Genomic DNA, 16,760 nt, shown 5'->3' with positions numbered 1-16,760 from the left:
CACCGAGCACAATTAAAACTCAAACCCACCACCACGGAAACACCCATCACCAGCAACCGCCTTGAATTGCAGTAAGTTTCCGATACCATAGTCGCCGGTCCAACCTCTAAAAATCAACGGTTTTCGAGTCGAGTCACTAATTTCCGGTTCAACAGACCGGATGCACAACCGTTTCAACATCTATGACAGGGCTGCTTTAGTGCCGGTTCCCGGTCCGACCCGCCAGTCTTTCCGGTCCGGTCGTGAAAGTGCAAAAGAAGGGAAAAGGGAGTTGACTTTGCGAGACAAACACTCAAATCAAATGATAGCCAATAATCTTTCTCCCCGCTCTTATCTGTGAACGACAAAAAAAAAAAAAAAAAAAAAAAAAAAACTTAAAAATTTTCATGAAGGGACAAAGATGTTTTTTTTTTTTTTGTCGTCGTATAGATTTCTTATGTAAGCAGTGACGATCAATATATATATATTGTTTCATTTCTTGTCTTTCAGAATCTTTCTATGTATATATATATTTATATACACACACACAAACATATTTGACTACTACTATCCCACTGATTACTCAAAACTAAATAATCAATATAGTATGATTAGTGGGACCGGGGTGAGCCAATAACTAGAAACCGATAATTCTCATAAGATACTCTGCACTTAAGTAATTACTAAGTTGCCATTGTGAAATTCTGTTAATTGGGAACCGTTATATTATGGGTTTCGAGCCGCTGGTTTGGTATTGCCGGCCTGATGCAAATGGCGTTTGGGCTAAGACAACGGCTAGTGCTCTTGGTGCATATACGCCGTGTGGCATTGAGTCGTTTGTGGGTTGTATATCAACTGTGGTTTTATTGGGGTTGTGCTTATACCGATTATGGCTGATCATGAAAGACTCTAAAGTACAGAGGTTTAGTTTACGGTCAAACTACTATAATTATATGTTGGCCTTATTAGCAGGTTATTGTGCTGCAGAGTCCTTTTATAGATTACTTTTTGGGGTTTCAATGTTCGATTTTGACGTACAAAGTAGCCTTGCTCCATTTGAGGTATATATATATATATATCATTCCTTTTATTCCTATTCTAATTGGTGCATTCAATATTTTTTCATAATGAAAAGGCTGAATTTTACATTAAAGAATGTAACCATGTTTAGTACTATTTCTGTTTCGGGTAATTCTGTTATCTTTTTAAAGACAAGTACTCTCAAAACTTTCAGTAATTTAAATTTCGGTTGTCTTTAAATCTTTTTGACTGATAACCACTTTCTTATCAGCATATGCAAGTAATGCAACTAAGTGAAAAACTGCGGTTTCTGATGGTTGGTACTATGCCTTGGTGCAGGTGGTTTCCCTAATACTTGAGACCCTTGTTTGGAGCTGTTTAATGATTATGACTCTTGTGGAAACTAAAAAGTATATTAGAGATTTTCGCTGGTATGTCCGATTTGGTGTACTTTACGTCTTGGTTGGGGATATGGTGAAATTCCGTATCATTCTTTCGGTAACAGATTTGTACCCAAGGTTGGTATCACTTCTTTTTCCTAGTTTTTTTGTTAATTTAAAGTTCTGTATCAATAAGCACTAGCAGGAACTGTAAACTTTATTATAATGTACGTTGCACTTATATGTGTGTCTGGTAAGTTAATTATTCAAAAAATTGAAGCATAACAATCAGTAGTTTTCATATGTTGGATGAGTCAACAACAATTGAGCAAGTGGAAGTGATTATAGGTGTATATAGGCGGGCTCACTAATCAAATGACAAAATGTATCATTTGTTGTTTGAAAGAATCCAGGCATTTCATGAAACCTAACAAAAACGAGGGGTGACTTAATTCAGTCTATTTGGAATGCATACTCACAAGTGTATATTGTTTTGCAGATATATACTTTACGTGTACATCAGTTCATTGTTCTGCCAGGTTTGTTTTCTGCTTTTCTTGTCATACTGTATATCGAGGAATTTTTAATTCTAAAGATTATGTAAAACCATCTAAGTAGAAGATTTTGATTGTTAGTCTGATGCTCCATAGTGAGTAGTGACGATAGTCAATTTACTGCTTCTTTACGTGTGATGAATTGTTGATGCAGGCTTTATTTGGAGTATTTCTTCTTGCTTACGTACCAAATTTGGAGGCGTATCTGGGTTATATCCCACTTCAAACTGAGCCTCATGATGATATCAAGTATGAGGTGCTTCGTGGAGGAGAATATATTTGTCCAGAAAGGCATGCCAATATATTATCAAGTAAGTATTTTTGCTAGGAATTAGAAATGGCGAAAAAGAACTCAGGACGATTGATAATGGACAAAGTCAGTTTGTACGGGTCAGGTTGGGTTGACCCACACACACTTTTTTGTCTAGTTTTCATCTTTATAAAAACCACTAAGGTGTTATTTATGATTGAAAACAGCATTGTTATGATTGTAATAATTTATAGATCAGGTAAACCAATTATGAAGGTTGTACGCATTTAAGAAAGATTTGGGCTATACTCGGCCCATTTGACTCGTTACCCTTTTCACAGAAGTTTTTTATTTGACCCGTTTAACCTGCTTGTGATTAATCACAGCACAAATCAACCAATTAAAAAGTAGAGGGGTCAAAATGGACACCTCTAATTGTACTCCAATGTTAATTGATAATGTGATGCATGATTGTTACTGTAGGAATATATTTTGGATGGATCACTCCTCTCATGGAGCAGGGCTACCGAAAACCTATTACAGAAAAGGATGTCTGGATGTTAGATACATGGGACCGGACTGAGATATTGAGTAAAAAGTTCGGAGCTCTGTGAATCATTATAATTTGGTTCATTTTCCCCATTCATTAGAGCTTAGCTAAAATGGCTTGTTTTCTACCACTTGTAGATATGAAAAATGTTGGGCTGAAGAATCTCAGAAGTCAAATCCAGTTCTTTTACGCTGTCTGAATAACTGTGTTGGGGGGAGGTGACTATTTATCTCTTTGTGCATGATGTAATTAATCATGAGGTATGGCATAAGACACCTAGATTTTTTTAGTAACTTCTTTGCTGTTGATTGTTCTCTGCAGGTTCTGGTTTGCAGGCCTTTTCAAGGTAATAAGTTCATTCTCCTACTAGAGGTGGGAAATAGGGCATGTCAGACGGGTTGGATAATGATAAAAGAATGGTTGCGCTATTGTGTCAAATATGATCAGAAAAGCCATACTATATACTTATACTATATATTGGTTAGAAGGTTATTTGCAAAATAGAAGAACTCATTTGCTTATCTTTTTTATTTTTAATGGTTGATCTTTCACCAAATCAACATAACCTGAATCGATTTATCCGTAAGTAAATGGGTCAATATTTTCACCTTTACCTCTAATATACCTATACATACATATATATTAGTTTGACTTCAACTTTGACATAGTCACCTGACATAAGATCTCATGGCCTTTTACTTGTAGATAGGCAATGATCTTTCCCAGTTTGTTGGACCAGTTATATTAAACTATCTCCTGCAGGTAAGTTTGATCTTAGCTCTCCATTATGAGTAAATGAATCATTTATTATTCAACTTATTCTTGTGTGTGGCTGCAATTATCTTTTATCAGATTTTTTGTTTCTCTTACCTTTAGCATTTACTACTAATTTCCATAGAAATGAACTTATTAAGTCGCTTGCCGTACGTAGTCAAGCTACACGTTAGTGGATTGAGTTTAAGTAAATATATATGATCAAATTTTGCAGTCATTGCAACGAGGGGATCCTTCATGGATTGGATACATATATGCCTTCTCAATATTTGTTGGTGTGGTATGTTTTAACTTGTATTTAGTATGCTCAGTTATTTGCATTTAACCTTGATTTTGGGAGAAAAACTATTGGAATATACAGTGAAACTACATAAAAAGAAGATTATTTATAATTTTTACTAATGAATAGTTATCTATTATATGTTAAATTCAGTCATTAGGAGTTCTCTGTGAAGCTCAATACTTTCAGAATGTTGCAAGGGTTGGGTTCAGGATAAGGTCAATTTTGGTAAGTGCTTCTACATATTATTGATTTTCTCATTCTCTTGTAAATAATAAACATTATAAAGACATGATATACAATGGAGAACAGTAAAACAACACGTCTAGATGAGATTCCAGAGATACTCATAGCCAAAGGAATTTTGGTCGGGAAAAACATGTTACATTGAACTGTGAGACTTTGTTTCTTTATTATCTAAAAAACCATATGTTAACTGCTACAAGCTCAATAAGTGCAAAGATTGCCTTAGTGGCTGTAAAATGGACAACTAAATTATAGGGGTTCCATTTCTATAGAAAGTGTATATAATATAATTTATATGCAGTATTGGTATTGCTCCCTAAAGTATCAACGGACCTATACAAACAATGTGGTTTCGAAGGGTTTTAAACTAATGTGTACAAAATCGGTTGGGCTAGGTAATGGCTATAACTGGCAGCTTTTTGGTTTTATGAACCATTAATGTATCGAGTATATGACTACAAGAACTATATCATATCAACAAAAAAATGTCATATGAATAAATCAAGAGGACAAGAGGTGTTAAACATTTGACTCGCTATTAAGTGACTTTAGTCTAGTTGGTGATTGAAGATAACCTGGATCAGTCCATTCATTTGTATGTCAATGTTCTCATTAAGTTGTTGGTCAAAGATGAAAGCAATGATATTGATATCTGGCCGCAATCTCAATTATGTGGATGTTATAGGTGGCTGCTATATTTCGGAAATCCTTAAGGCTAACCCATGAAGCACGAAAGAATTTCCAATCGGGGAAAATTACAAATATGATAACAACAGATGCTAATGCACTCCAGGTATGTATAAATCACACAAAAGTTATAAGCAAGGTGTTTGGTTATTCTCGCTGTTATGGATGTTATGAGCAAATGCACTTTATAATAACCACTTAAAACTAGATGTTTGCTATGTGCAGCAAATATGCAATCAACTTCATGGCTTATGGTCAGCTCCATTCAGAATTGCGCTTTCCATGATTCTTCTTTACCAACAACTAGGGGTTGCTTCACTTGTGGGTTCTCTGATTTTGGTTCTCATGTTTCCTCTACAGGTATTATTTTTTATAATTTTAAATTCTTAATGTGTGTTTGGCTTGTACATGGGTTTGGTAATAGATTTAAGTTTAATAGAAAACAATATCTGTTCCTATGTTACCCACAAAAACCTGAAAAACTAAAACTAAAAAAAAGTTGGACAAATTTTTTCTAACAAAATTAAATATAAAACCTGAAAAACTGGTATACCATCAAAATATCACTGAAATTTCACAGATTTTGGTGAGATTACGGTAAATTTCACCAAAAATCTTGGTACCGAAATTTGGACTGAAATCTGGACCGAAATACCAGTGGAGGACCGAAAACCGAAATAGCACTGCCACCAAAATCGACTACATAGATTTTGAAACTGTTACAGCATTTTTTTTCCCTTTGTTATACACATTAAGAATGTAGTAACTGCATATGCTAGCAACTAGTTGCTTTATTACTTTAACATACAATATTCACATAATCTCGAGTAATTTTTCTGCTATGCACATGAATTGTGGCAATTTTGATGATAAATCTGGAGTACAGATTTGAGTGATGTTTTCTCTAGATAAGGTTATTCTGACCATTTTACTTTCTTCCGATAATAGACAATGATTGTCAGCAAAATGCGGAAATTATCGAAGGCAGGCTTACAGTACACTGACAAAAGAGTTGGACTAATGACTGAAATTTTGGTTGCGGTAGATACTGTGAAGTATATACATTTCCTTGCAATAATTGGTTTTACATTTTAACTTATATGGCTGGTAACTGCTAACACTACCCAACTTTCAGATGTTATGCATGGGAGCAAAGCTTCCAATCTAAAATTCAAACTATCAGAAAAGATGAGCTTCTATGGTTATGGAAGGCCCAGTTCTTGCAAGCAGTAAGCAACCTTTGGAATAATACACAAGTTTTTTTTATAACTCGTTTGAGATGAAACACACTCCAATTTAAGCCATTCATTAGTTCAAGAGTTGAAATTGCTACATATACCAAGAGAGAAACTAAGATATCCAGTTTTAATTTTTGAATGAAACAGTTCCAAAATCGTTCATGGCTAGCATTTTAGAAGCTTGATATCATGATTACCATGTTCTCTATAATAAGTCTCCAAATTGTTTTTCTTTTTCTACATTTCAGTGCAACAATTTCATACTGAACAGTCTTCCAGTTCTTGTGGCGGTGATATCATTTGGATTCTTCACATTGCTTGGTGGAGATTTGACACCTTCAAGGGCTTTCACATCACTTTCTTTATTTACAGTGCTGCGAACTCCTTTAAGCAGACTTCCTAATATAATAACTCAGGTTTTCTCTTTTGAGCAATTTAGAAGCTCTTGCATGTCTTCAGATATATAGTCACCAATTTCATATATTACAAAACTATTCTATCTAAATAATAATCTATCATTTATGATTTGAGGTTTTATGCATTATATAAAATACTTGGGACAACTTTCAACCTGAATTGTTTTGAATTGTTTTTTTCCAAGTTCACCAGCTTTACCCCATTAGATATGAAAATAAGCTGCTATATTTGCAATATTAAACTCTTTTGAAGTGTAGATGTTAGTCTTTCCATATCTTAAAAGTCTCTGCTTTTATGTTGTAGGCAGCAAATGCATATGTGTCCTTACAGCGCTTGGAAGAACTATTCTTAGCTGAAGAGAGGATCCTCGTACCCAATCCACCTCTTGAACCAGGGATTCCAGCAATCTCAATAAAAAATGGCTACTTTTCATGGGATCCAAAGGCCTCAAAACCAACTTTAACAGATATAAACATAGATATACCAGTGGGCAGCTTAGTTGCAATTGTAGGTGGTACAGGAGAAGGAAAAACATCCCTTATTTCAGCAATGCTCGGTGAGCTACCTCCTTTGGAAAATTCCAGTGCTATTATCAGAGGAACCACTGCATATGTCCCTCAGATTTCATGGATTTTCAATGCTACAGTAAGCTTAAAGTTGACATCTCTAGTGTGTCATAACCCCACACAAATATAACATCCTAGTTCATGAAGAGTTTAAACTTTAAACTTAATGTCTGCAGGTACGTGAAAACATATTATTTGGATCAAAGTTTGAAGCTTCAAGATATTGGAAAACTGTGGAAGTAACTGCTTTGCAGCGCGATTTTGATATTTTGCCAGTTAAGTGTCAAAAAACTTCAAAGCATCCAAATTAATAAGGCAATAGTCTCTACACCGTTCTTTCTAAGTGGTTTGAGCTTACATTTGTGTTTTTCCTTTTCTGTTTTTTAGGGTCGTGATCTCACTGAGATCGGTGAAAGAGGTGTGAATATCAGTGGTGGCCAAAAGCAAAGAGTCTCTATGGCTAGAGCAGTCTACTCAAACTCAGATGTCTACATATTTGATGACCCGTTGAGTGCTCTAGATACTCATGTTGGTCGAGAGGTAAATTTATGGAACCTGTTTATCATAAAGATGATGGCAAAGTGCATTTTGACCTTAACTTTGGACATGCCCTATTTGAATCTGTGATGAGTTTCACTATAACTCATATCTTTTATAGCCTTTTATGATAATGTAATCACGGAAAATTATACATCATTAGTCTTTTCTAGATGAGGAACCCCATTCCAATTATTTGGGCATATGTCATCTCAAATGGCCAAATGGGTTGACTAGCTTAAATTATCATATGTCATCTCAACTGTATCTTAAATGCATAAAACTTTTATCAATCGTTTTATTAAAAAGCAGTCATTACTGTAATTTATGTAACCATAATTTCAAAAATAAAGGATAGAAGGGGTTTTCACGCCAACAAGAGGGGATCCTTTTGATGCACATTAATATTATCCTTTTTAGCCCAAAACCTGAGGCAAACCTGTATGGCTGTATCGACCTGTAAACCCAGCCTGGACATTTTGCCACATTGACCAGCACCATGTTACATCTCCAGGTTTTTGAAAACTGCATCAAGGAAGAGTTGCGAGGTAAAACAAGAGTGCTTGTTACAAACCAGCTACATTTTCTCCATCAGGTGGATAAGATTATTTTAGTCTCAGAAGGTATGATAAAAGAGGAGGGAACCTATGAGGAACTATCAGAAAATGGGTTTTTATTTAAAAAATTAATGGAAAAGGTGGGTGGAATGGATGATCATGTGGATGGAAATGAATCCAAATCCAATAGCAACAATGGATCCTCAAAACAGTATGTTGATGAGATGATCAGTGAGTCTATAAATGATCAAAGCAACACAACAAAAAAGAAGCGTAAATCTGTTCTTGTCAACCAAGAAGATAGGCAAACGGGCATTGTTAGCTGGAATGTTTTAGCAAGGTAGACTTTGGAGAATGTAGACCCCCCCCCCCCCCTCTTCTATCTTTATTTACTTATAAATGTGTGTCCACTTAGTTATGTTTAATCTATGAACAGGGTTAAATGCGCCACCTCAAACGAGTTAGTTTAAAACCCAAAAATCAGTAATTTTCCGAAGAGTATTCTGCATCCAACTACCTAGTCGTTTTTGAAAGAGAAAAGAACATATGCCTAGTCGTTTTTGAAAGAGAATAGAATGTAATAATATATTGGTACTATATTTTGTGTAGTCGTATCTACCACGCACTAATTATTTATAAATGAAAAATAAGAGATCAACCTATCTCGACCTCATTATCCCACCCACACTTAACATTTATTTGGTACTTCTATGAGTTTTTGAGGATCAAAGATAAGTCTTTCCTTTCACATCAATGCTATGGGATAACATTCCATCTCTGTTTGGGAACTCAGATCAAGTTAGGGACTATTTAACATTTTCGTAGATTGTGGTAAATATTTCGAAACAGTTAAGGGGCCACATTGTTTCCTATAAATTTTGGGACTTTTTTGTAACTTTTACAATGTTGAAGGGGTTATTCATAATTGGTCTAGAGGGTCACACGGGTAAGATAAAAAGATAGCTAAAAAGAAAACATGTCAAATAGCTCCCCAAAATTTATATTCAAAATTAGATTATCATTATAAGTGATAAGTGATACGTTTTATGTAACCACTAAATGTTTTTTAAAAATATTTACAAAAGTTAAGAGATCACAACGCAACAACGCCTATACCAAATAAAAATACACGTTTTGACCCCTTATCCGACCCACTCACTTAGCTAGTTTAGTTAATCCGCTTTCCGCTGTTTCTATTTCAGGTACGCGGATGCTTTAGGAGGCCTGTGGGTTGTCCTGGTATTATTTATGTGCTATATTTCAACTGAAGTTCTACGAATTTCGAGTAGCACATGGTTAAGTTACTGGACAGAACAAAGCAATACAACAACTCCAGGACCTGGGTTCTACCTTCTTATATACACCCTCTTGTCAGTCGGACAAGTATGTTCTATTCATATTTTCATACCTTAATATGTTTCTTGTCAGTAAAGGTTGCTAACATGGATGATCGGACAAGTTGGGTAATGGGTCAAAACTAGTAACTTTTAAGTGGAAAGATATTGGGTTCACCATCACAATAACTGTCCAAAAATCTAACTAACAGTTAGTAAATATTATTATCAAACTTATATTATATGAATGAAAATATACAATTTGAGTAAAATGATATTGGAAGGTTTTATGCACCTGGTCCGTCTTTCCTTAGAAGCTATTTTGTCTTTGTTTATAAATTTCATCTGAGCCCATATGGGATAAGACATAGCCCAAATCCACCCATTTTTTGAGTATATTGGTTTAATTGCAACCTTTGATATGTAAAAAACAGTTCAGAGCACCCTCAATTGAGCCAGGTGTAAGACTTCTATGTCTTTAACAAGGTCATTGACAACTTTTTGTCATTGAAGAATATGACCTATTCAAAGGCTTTTTATCTAAAGACTTGGAGTTTGGCAACCAAAATATGTGCTTATTCCACAAATGGGACATGCAGGTACTTGTAACTTTTCTAAATTCATTCTGGTTGATATCGGCTAGTCTCCGTGCAGCTAAAAGACTCCATGATACAATGCTGCATTCAGTTCTTAGAGCTCCTACATCTTTTTTTCAAACAAATCCACTTGGACGGATGATCAATAGGTTTGCAAATGATCTTGGTGATATTGATCGTAATGTTGCTAATCTTGTCAATAATCTTATGACACAAGTTTGGCAATTACTTTCAACTTTTGTACTAATTGGAATAGTAAGCACAATATCTTTGTGGGCCATAATGCCTCTTCTTATTGTGTTTTACACAGCCTACCTTTATTATCAGGTTAGTTTTCTTTTTCTGTTACCCTTGCTGTTCTTTTTGTTCCATCTCTTTTTTTCCCCCCTGTATAATTCATAAGAGATACTACTATGGTAAGTATTACAAATGTTAGAGACAAGCCATCAAAGTATCAAAACTGACAAATAGGTCACCATTTTATTTCATTTACACCAAGTTCCGTGTGAAGTTACTACTTGGTTTAGTACAAAATCACCTGAAAAGTAATCTAAAGATAGTTTTTGCAAAATTTAAAAACTTAATTCTTTTTAAGAAACTAATTTGAACAAACAAAATTTAGTGTACCGTAACATGGTTTTGATCATAACACCGTTGAAAGAAATTTATAATATTATTTTTGAACAGAATTCCGTGGAAATGTGAGTTCAACGTGGTTCCGGGGACAGGGTGCCCTTCTATACCCTTTTAATGGCTCAAGTGTCAATTTTTATACTTGAATGACATATCTGTTATCTCTTCTATACTTTGCTGGCTTACGTATACATCATCCCTTGTTTCTATGAGTAATCATCAGCAAGTGATCAAATGATAATGTAATGAAATTTCTAAAAGTGTAACATAGGGTTTTAATAATTATGAAATAATCAACTATCTTACACTTATTTATGAGGTATAATGAGATGACTTCAAAACTATTTTGCAGAGCACATCACGGGAAGTCAAGCGTTTGGACTCCATTACCCGATCTCCTGTGTACGCTCAATTTGGTGAGGCATTGAATGGTTTATCAAGTATTCGTGCATACAAAGCATATGATCGTATGGCAAAAATTAATGGGAAATCTATGGATAATAATATTCGGTTCACCCTTTTGAACCTCAGTTCTAACCGTTGGCTAACCATAAGACTAGAAACATTAGGAGGACTAATGATTTGGTTAACTGCTACCTTCGCTGTTATGCAATTTTCTAGAACCAATGATCAAGTAGCTTTTGCATCCACAATTGGGTTGCTCCTCACTTATTCTCTAAATATCACAAATCTTATGAGTAATGTTTTGAGACAAGCAAGTACAGCAGAAAATAGTTTTAATGCAGTTGAGCGAGTGGGCATATATATAGATTTACCATCTGAGGCTCCGTCTATAATTGAGAATAACCGTCCACCACCTGGATGGCCCTCGTTGGGTTTAGTAGAATTTGAAAACATAGAGTTTCGGTATAGACCAGGTCTTCCACCAGTTTTGCATGGCTTATCTTTCAGCATTTCTCCTACCGAAAAAGTTGGAATAGTTGGAAGGACGGGTGCAGGAAAATCTACTATGATCAATGCATTGTTCAGGATGGTTGAGCTAGAAAAAGGAAGAATTTTGATTGATAATTATGATATTTCAAGTTTTGGATTGACTGATTTGCGCAGAGTTCTTGGGATTATACCACAATCACCGGTTCTCTTTTCAGGTATGCTTTTTATTATGCGCAGGATGTATATTACCTGTGTAACATGAGTATATATACCATTCATCTTTAGAGAATCCTTTGACCAATTTAGTGATCATGTGATTAGATTAGATTTGGATAGAGGAATGGCTTTAGTTTATAGTGTTTGTCAGAAATTTTCAACTTCAGGTATAGTTATCTCTAGAAGTAGAAATTTCTACCAAATCACTTATAAATGAGCCCGTTTGGATTGCTTTTTACCTTAAACATGTCATTATGTTAATTAAGTAGAGTTAGCTAAAGAGGAATATGGGTCAGTTGTCATTCAAAAATTATTCAAATATAACCACCTCCAAGGTCTCAGATTCGAACCCTGCTAAAAACAAGCTTGGAGGTGACAAAGGAAGGTTTGGAAATGGCGCAGGATATCCCTGTTGATTGTAATAATATTATTATATCTAAGTAAAAAAAACTCACCGTGCCAGGTAACTGGACTATGGAAAACCTCATTTGTTTACCCAGTTGATTGTAATAATATTATTATTGTTAAACTTTGAATGGTAACCAACCCCGCCTTGCCCGTTTCAATTTGACTAGAAAATGACCTGTTTCAACCCAAGTATTTTTGGACCCACTACCAAACTGTCTAGCCCACCCATCGCCTCCATCAATGCTCCCAAACAGGCCACTGTATAACACGGATTTTCTGCCCTCTATCATGACCTTTTTAGTGCCGGGGCCAAAGATGTTTTATATTTGATGAATGTGTGGCAAATGGAGACAAATGTATGCGATAAATCAGGGGTACACAGAAGGGTTACATGGTACACCAATAAATCAATGTACAGGTTATTCGTATGCAATTCTGATGATCATTTTTATAACTACTCAATTAGCCATCCAATCAATATGTATTAACTCGATGATCTTTCATTGCTTTTTAGGTACGGTGCGTTTTAATCTTGATCCGTTTAACGAACATAGTGATGTTGATCTTTGGGAGGCTCTTGAACGCTCATATTTAAAGAACGTGATCGCGCGGAATCCCTTGGGTTTGGATGCTGAGGTATGCCACATTATGACATCATATTTGTATTGTTTGATGCTAGACCATGAAAGTATCAACTACTAGTATCATTTAACTGTGGGTCTCTTTAGTTTACGTTTGAGGTAGCAAGATGGACAACATTAGGAGGAACAGATAAAAGGTCAAAACAGAGTTTAGACTGAGAGTTGTTAAATTGAAAAATATAATTGGCGACTTAATTTATTAGTCGCAAGCTCATACACACTATACAGCTATACTACACTGTTTTACTCTTTTAGGGATTTTTAACCCAATTGAGATCGAACACAACCTAAACTGGCTCATTCATAAACAAATGGTTGAAATTGCCATCATAATCACAGAAAAAGAAAAAAAAAACAGTATAAAGCAACGTCATTGCTATTGGTAGTTTCTACGTACATAACTTAGATAAACATTGTAGATTCACCCTGCATTGGATATTTATTTAATTTGATATCTATTTAGTGATCGACATATTTGAGAAAATCAGACTACATTTCTCGTATATGTTTTTACTGTTGATGAGTAATGGTTTGATTCTAATAAAGGTCTCAGAGGGAGGGGAGAATTTTAGTGTTGGACAGAGACAACTACTAAGTCTTGCTAGGGCATTGCTGAGGAAATCAAAGATTCTTGTTCTTGACGAAGCAACTGCAGCCGTCGATGTTAGAACGGATGACCTGATACAAAAAACAATAAGAAAAGAATTCAAATCATGCACAATGCTCATTATTGCTCATCGACTCAATACCATTATTGATTGCAACCGAATTCTTGTGCTTGAGAACGGTCAAGTATGCCTTTATTATACAAAATTTTAATTACATGATTCATTTAGAAGTTTTACAATATCTTTTATTCAAGCACTTTTCCATGAATTTGTAATCCGATTTCATTAGAGGTCGAAACAAGGGGTAACAGATCAAATTAGCATCTGTTTGAAATTGGTCTAAATGGACGGTGGCGGGATGGTTGTAAAAAAGTCTCTGCTTTTTATCATATTTGAAACACACTTTCGACCCATATGACCCATTGAGATTAGAAAAACCGAAATCAGATCATTTGCAGATCAGCCTAAATCGCCGCCTATAACTTTTATTTTATCATTTTCAGATTCTTGAATATGATACCCCAGAAAGACTTATTTCAAATGAAGGGGCATTTTTGAAGATGGTTCAAAGTACAGGCGCTGCAAATGCTCAGTATCTACAAGACATTGCACTTGGTGGAGAAGGAATTAACAAGTTCACAGGGAGCCTGCAGAAACAAATTGGATTGCTGACATCATCTGAATCAACGCCTGCAGCGCAAATTGTTCTTGATATAAATCCCGAAGCTATTGAAACTAAAGATGGTAACAATGTGCAACACGAAAAGAAAGGATAACTTTCAGAGGGAAATTGATTGTAACTTATGTGAATACACACAATTATTCATCTTCTCGTTATCGTGATTCTGAAAATCAACAAAGTATCGTCACTTTTTGGTTTTGACAGTGGTTACTTGGCTCAAAGTCTACACCAGACCTACGTGTACTATGTGACGAATTATATGATCATAGCTCGTAATAGCTATACTTTTTAGTAGAGCACAAAAATGTCTAAAACAAATAAGGTTAACAGATTTTCTTTGTATCTCACTATTTGTTACGTATGATGCAATTGCAACTTATATTCAGGCAGCATAACCTCCCCTGCCCACGACCTGGACTTATTTCCAACCCATGCCACATGTCACAAGCTGAATGGTGACTTTTGTTAGTTTTTTATTATCTTTTATGTATAATAACTCAAATTCACAACTGCAGGCAAATATGAAATCAACAACGGTGATTTATTGAGTTAAGTTTGTTGAGTGAGATATATCATATATCTCGGTTATATCTCTTCCAAATTCGATGAACTTGACCTGCTGCAGGCCCAATCCAAAAACAAAACTTTCTAAAAAACTGGTCTATAATGGGCCTTGTCTAACAATCTAACTCATTTTAGGATCTGGATCCTTTTCTAAAGTTTGATAGTGAAAGTTGGGTCATCCTGAAATAATGGATTCAAATCAAAATCCAATGAAATTAAATTCAAGATTCAACGATCAAATTTGGATTTCAACCTTTAATTTTAATCCGATAATTAAAGATTGTTTAAATTTACCTATAAGGTTGATCCAACTTTAAAAAATTTTATCACTCATTTTATGTGCTAGAGAAAGTTTTGCTTTGTTATTATCAAGGTAAAAATATGTTAGCTTAATTTATAGTTAATCACTTATTTAAAGCATATAGATAGATACTGTATATTCAATTATTCATTACAAACTTGTATTCATATATACATTAGTATACAACCAGCAAAGCAAGATGGCCTAAGGTATATTGGTATGAACTATGAAGTCATATTTTCTCACAAGATGGCCTATATGGATTAGATAACAAAAAGTAAACGATGTGATTTCTAATTTGTAAATCCATTATCAATATATATTGAAAGGAGAAAAAGACTAGAATAGGAATAAGGTATATGTTCCAACTGTTCATTGGAATTGGATGTAGAGTTTTGCTGAAAAAATATCCCCTTCCCCCCGCTTTCAAAAATGACGAATAATGATATTTTTGCGACTGTTTGCGAATCCTTCAACCTAGCTAAGTCAAAAAATTTATTTAAAAATAATAATTAAAACTGGATACTCTTGTAAGGATATAATAATGACCACTAAACCACTTTGATACAGGTTATGAACCTAATTCGATCTATATTCCCTATATGAGTTTTGTAGATGAATTTATCCAGTTACTTAATTTGCCAACTTGAGGAATTGGGGAAGGTGGGTTGTCAATTGATGACCTAGGCTTCATTAATATAAATTTCAATTATAATCTAACAGATAGCTTAACTGGGGGGCGAAAATGATCGGCCATATTTGTTAATTTCAACTAAATAAATTGACCAAGTGGTTATTCAACTTCTGAGTTAGATAGTTTCAAGTCTAACGAAATGGTCCGTTAAATAACTTGCAAGACACTAAACTCGCTTTAGCAAATTGATTTTTATTTTGATTTTGATTTTGATTTCTCTACAATTAATATTTATGTGAAAAATATATAAAATTTTATATATTTTTTTTTTCTTGAGCATTAACTCATTGGTTGAAAAGACATTCTCATTCAAAATTTTTTAGGTTCAAGCTTTGGGGTGGACATAGAAAGTCCCTCTACGAGGGTTTGCCTTTGATATTCAGGTTCAAGTCAAGGGACAGGGTTTACCTCTTTTAATTTTCGTGCTTTCGGACGGATTAAATAAGGGGTTTCCTCCCATTGGGTATTTGAAATAGACATTTCAACTTCAAGAAATCTCTTTAGTGCGGACCCGGTTTAGACAACGTATGCTAGACCTCCTGTTGTAGAATCGCGAACACGAAGTTTCAAGCGAAATTCACCTTTCAAATAAAACTACACTTTTAAGAAAGAAATCAAGTTATCGTAATTAGAGCATTGGGTATGGGACATGGATGCGGACCCCGAACATGACATGGCCTGTCGACACTGGATACAAGACAACCCTCCACCCCGCCATCATTAGGCACAGTAACACACTTCGGGGTTTTTTTAATTTCCTTGCCGATGCTCGACGTCTCTTCTTTTTCTTTTTTTTAAAATTTTTTTTTATTGAATATTTGGATGTTAAAAAAGTTTTTGACTTACCGAAGATTTCTTCTTTACTATTAATATAATAAAATATTGATTGTCGTTCAAAACAAATAATCTATAGATGATAAACCATCACGTATATTCATTCTCATATACTTCGTTCATATATATCCACTAAAAGTGGTTCGGGTCGGACATATATCCAAATCCAATGGATCGGTAATACAATGACATTAATATTATGACAATGATTATTTTGATTATTGATAAGTACTATTTAAAATAATATAAACTTGATGTATATATATGGCAATCTATCTTAGAGTCAAGTTATTGTTCAAAGTAGTGTCATAGATGTTACA

The 16,760-nt window shown here is 34.7% G+C and overlaps 1 protein-coding gene across 1 annotated transcript; it reads left to right on the top strand.

The window, feature by feature from the left end:
• Nucleotides 1–550: 550 nt before the first annotated feature.
• Nucleotides 551–14,436, top strand: LOC122606837 (ABC transporter C family member 12-like). The gene is made up of 25 exons (XM_043779714.1): nt 551–1,040; nt 1,339–1,517; nt 1,879–1,918; nt 2,088–2,244; nt 2,667–2,781; nt 2,871–2,951; nt 3,055–3,079; nt 3,439–3,495; nt 3,722–3,787; nt 3,941–4,015; nt 4,719–4,826; nt 4,946–5,080; nt 5,669–5,775; nt 5,856–5,949; nt 6,207–6,374; nt 6,679–7,020; nt 7,118–7,216; nt 7,329–7,481; nt 7,993–8,375; nt 9,238–9,418; nt 9,969–10,292; nt 10,951–11,707; nt 12,631–12,752; nt 13,304–13,549; nt 13,869–14,436. Exons 1-25 carry the CDS (start codon nt 708–710, stop codon nt 14,139–14,141), a joined length of 4,620 nt encoding a protein of 1,539 aa, XP_043635649.1. The 5' UTR covers nt 551–707; the 3' UTR covers nt 14,142–14,436.
• The last annotated feature ends 2,324 nt before the right edge of the window (nt 14,437–16,760 follow it).

This window comes from Erigeron canadensis, chromosome 7 (assembly GCF_010389155.1).
Source record: "Erigeron canadensis isolate Cc75 chromosome 7, C_canadensis_v1, whole genome shotgun sequence".
NCBI classification, from domain to species: domain Eukaryota; kingdom Viridiplantae; phylum Streptophyta; class Magnoliopsida; order Asterales; family Asteraceae; genus Erigeron; species Erigeron canadensis.
This window is presented reverse-complemented; position numbering and strand designations above follow the sequence as displayed.